At 52.0% G+C, this 3795-nt stretch overlaps 1 protein-coding gene across 1 annotated transcript; it reads right to left on the bottom strand.

The window, feature by feature from the left end:
• Positions 1-260: 260 nt before the first annotated feature.
• Positions 261-3500, bottom strand: LOC103881769 (golgin subfamily A member 6C-like). Its single transcript, XM_031661748.1, has 6 exons — positions 3218-3500; positions 2330-2368; positions 2014-2064; positions 1832-1913; positions 1626-1732; positions 261-596 (listed from the first exon to the last, which is right to left on the bottom strand). The coding sequence occupies exons 1-6, from the start codon at positions 3398-3400 to the stop codon at positions 447-449; spliced, it is 612 nt and encodes a 203-aa protein (XP_031517608.1). The 5' UTR covers positions 3401-3500; the 3' UTR covers positions 261-446.
• Positions 3501-3795: the final 295 nt, after the last annotated feature.

Genomic DNA, 3795 nt, shown 5'->3' with positions numbered 1-3795 from the left:
TCACTGCAACCTCCACCTCCCAGGCTCAAGCGATTCTCGTGGCCTCAGCCTCCTGAGTAGCTGTGATTAAAGGCATGTGCCACCATGCCTGGCTAATTTTTTCTTTTTTTTTTTTTTTTTTTGGTAATTTTAGTAGAGATGAGATTTCATGATGTTGGCCAGGCTGGTCTCAAACTCCTGACCTCAAGTGATTCTCCTGCCTCAGCCTCCCAAAGTGCTGGGATTATGTGAGCTACCAGCCCGTATATGAGTGTTCTTATACCACTGTCTCTTCCCCTCTGATTGGGAGGCTCCATGCCTCTAGCTGGGATTATAATGTCCAGACATGGGAGGAACCCAGGGCTACCCACCTCTAAAAGTCAGAGGGCAGGAAGCAAGAAACAGTCACAGGACTGCCCTGAAGGGTGCTAGCATCACCTGCCCCCAGGCTGGAGCTGCCTTTGGCCTCACACCTCCCTTCCCCAGAGGCTGGTGCCCGCCTCCCAGCCCTTGTTGGATGGGGCAGAGGTTACCATCTCATTCACCTCGCTCAGCTTCTTCTCCTGCAGCTCCTTTATTTGCTGCTCCAACTGCAGTGCTCTCTTGTTCTCACTGTTCTGGACAAAGAGAAGCAATCAGCAGCCACCCACTGCAGCTGGAGACCTAGAACTTTCACGCCCGCCTCCCATGTCACAGGGAAGGGTGGAGGCAGGTTAGAAAAATCATCCCCTCTCTCACAGTCATCAGAGCAGGGCTCTGGCTCATAGGTTCCTTTAGAACTACCATTTCATGTGAGGGCTACATATGCCCATTTTACAGGTGGGGAAACAAAGGCATGGAGGGCCAGGGAGAAGGGCAGGCTCCTGTGGTGGGGCAACCCACCAGCTCCTGGAAGTCGTACTGTGCCTCGCCCCAGCTGCTCGCCAAGCTCGTGGTCCTGGGAGAGCGTGTGGATGATGGTGGTGCAGTCATTCTGCATGGTATGCATGTGTGTCTCTGCCTGCTCATCCCAGAGCTTGGCTTTCTGCTCCAGTTCCAGCAGCCTCTGCACCCCTCAGCTTCCGAGCCTTTATTTTCCTTCCGAGCTCCGGACAGTTTTCCTTCTTTAGTTTTCCTTGTTCCAGTTTCCTTCCTTTGTCGCAGTTTTAATTTCCTTTTGCCTTGAAATTCTGCCTTGCCCAGTGTCTTCCTGTTCGCCTTTGCTGCAGTTTCCTTTATCTCGACAGTTTCTTTCCTTCCCCGACTTCCAGTTTTCTCGAAATCGACTCAATGTTTGAAACGACTACTGGTTTAGCCGATTTCGACGTGATTGACTGAATATATTGAGCCTACCCCTTGCCCTTTTAAGAGGCACTGTGTGGAATGGCCTGGGCTCCCCACATCGAAACTTCTCATCTTCACCATCCAGTCTCCCTGGACCGCAGTGTGGGCTCCGGAAGCTCAAGGCCCAGTGCTCATTCCCACGCAGCCCCAACTCACCCACAGCAGCTGACTCAGCCCCAGGCTGCCTCTAACAACCATACACAAAAGCAGCGACAAATGAGCATGTTGCCTTCTGCAGAGACTGCATCCCATGGACCTTCAGGACTCACTCCTGCATCTGGGAAGCCAGGCTGCCAGGGGACGGGGCAGCTGGTTGGACTCACCCTGTCCTCTTCCCGCTGCTGTGTACACACAGCAGAGAGAGCCCGCTCCAATTCTTGAATACGCTGTAAGGAGGATTGCAGGCGGCCGGCCAGATCCTTGGACTCTTCTGTAATGAGAGAGGTTGAGATGGGGCCCAAAGGAGTTCCCCTAAAGTGCCAGTGTCAAAGTGCCAGGGTGAAGGATGATGGGGTGCCCAGATTCCCACCTTCAAAGTGTCTGGCGGCACGTTTAGTATGGTAAAGGGTGGTCTTCAAGTCTGCCTTTTCCAATGTGAGGATGTTGATTGTCTGGAATTGAATGTTTGGGAGAAAAGCCAAGCAAGTGCTGAAAGAGACGGAAAGAAACATTCTCCGGAGGACAGGAGAAAACTCCCCACCCTCCACTCACCTCTAACTGCTCCGTCTGTGCTTTGTGTATGTCATTGTTTGCTTTCTTTTCCTATAGGAAGAGGAAGACAGAGCTCTTACCCGGGGGAGGCAGAGATGGCACAGCAAGAGACATGCCCCCGGCATGCCACCAATGCCCCAGGACAGGCACACCCATGGGACCAGGTTTTCAGGGACCCTGTGGGCATGAGATGGAATCTGAGGGGTGAGCCTTCTTCCCCAGGCTGGGAGTGGGTGAGACGAGACTGGCGCCTCTACATCTGAGTGCCCCCCAAACCCAGCAGTCATGTTGTGTGCAAACAAAGAAATCGCGTTACTTCTTCCAGCTGATGTTCCACTTGTTTCTTCTGTTGTTTCTGTGGGGAGAGTCAAATTCAGGTGACTGAGGGGGGCTCCCTCAACTCTATTGCCCAAGCCTGGAAGTTGTAGGCAGGGACCAGGAATGGATTTTAAAGGCAAACTTCTCAGACCCAATGGCAACACGAACTGATCAACTCTCCTCAAGCTCCCAAAGACAGAGGATTTGGGTCTTTGTTGGTTTTTACCCACAGCCACAGAACTCAAAGTCTGAATCTGGATTCTCTCAAAAGGACAGTAACATAAACCTTTAGAGACAGAGTCTGAGAAAGGCCCATCGTTCTGCCAGCTTATAGTTTAGAAAGGTGTGTTCATTCAACAAACATTTACTGAGCACATACAGGCCAGGTATGGGTCTTCACAGCAGATATACAGGATAGAAAAGGACAGATGGGAGCCCTTGGCCCTGAGATTTCCATTCTAGGGGCATTTCAATCTCGGACTGTCAGTTTAAAGAGATCTTTGATACTCTCTACCTCCTCTGGAAACACGAGCCCAAGGAGGAGAGGTGGCTTGTCCAGACTCAAAGAGCAAATTAGGGACTGAGTCAGGGCAGAAATACGGGGCCCCTGACAACCCTCACTTTCCTGAGAGGCGACAACCCCAGGGCGTGTGTGGCAAGGACTGGAGCAGAGATGTCTGAAGCAGAGAGTCAGCAAAGAGGACAGTGACAGAAGAGCCATGCTGCATGCTCCTTGCTCTGGGGTCCCCCCAGGTGAGGCCTGGGTACTTCAGCTCCCCATCTGCCCTTTGGACCAGGGGCCCTCAGCCCCTTTCTTCAGAGCCCCAAGGGGAAACTAAAACCCAGGATTGGCAGCGTGGAATCAGGGACCCCACTGGACTCTTACCAGTGATTCTATGTTTTCATTGAGTTGATTGATTGTTGCGGAGCTTGAGTCCAGGGCTACTTCCAGTTCTTGGTACCGGCTCTGAGGCACACGCAGAGAGGAGGAGTTGAAGGATGATTGCGGGGAGAAGTAGAGAGAACAATCATTAGGGCTGGGGTGTGTGTGGGCTGTCTCAGCTGACATAGGGGCACGCAGCCCCTGCCGTGAGAGGAGCTTAGAGGGGTGGCCTGCAGGGTCACTGCACCTTGGCCCAGGGCCTCTTACCTCCAGACCCTTCAGGGTAGCAGATGATGCAGAGGTAATAGAAATTCAAAAAAAAAAAAAAAAAAAAAATTTACACGGGTTACAGTTAGGGATATCGAAAAAGAAAAAAAAAAAAAAAACAGCAAGGGGCTGGGCACAGTGACTCACGCATGTAATCCCAGCACATTGGGAGGCGGAGGCGGTTGGATCCCTTGAGGTCAGGAGTTCGAGACCAGCCTGGCCTACATGGTGAAACTCCAATTCTACTAAAAATATGAAGATTAGCCTGGCATGGTGGCAGATGTCTGTAATCCCAGCTACTCAGGAGGCTAAGG

This window comes from Papio anubis, unplaced genomic scaffold, assembly GCF_008728515.1.
Source record: "Papio anubis isolate 15944 unplaced genomic scaffold, Panubis1.0 scaffold2433, whole genome shotgun sequence".
Classification (NCBI taxonomy): domain Eukaryota; kingdom Metazoa; phylum Chordata; class Mammalia; order Primates; family Cercopithecidae; genus Papio; species Papio anubis.
Note: the sequence above shows the minus strand (reverse complement) of the source record. Positions and strands in the feature narration are given on the sequence as shown.

Coding starts and splice junctions, on each gene's coding strand:
- LOC103881769 (XM_031661748.1), bottom strand. CDS start 3,400: ATGTCAGCTGAGACAGCCCACACACACCCCAGCCCTAATGATTGTTCT. Junction 2,065..2,329: donor TGGAACATCAGCTGGAAGAA/GTAACGCGATTT, acceptor CTCTTCCTATAG/GAAAAGAAAGCAAACAATGA. Junction 1,733..1,831: donor TGCCGCCAGACACTTTGAAG/GTGGGAATCTGG, acceptor CTCTCATTACAG/AAGAGTCCAAGGATCTGGCC.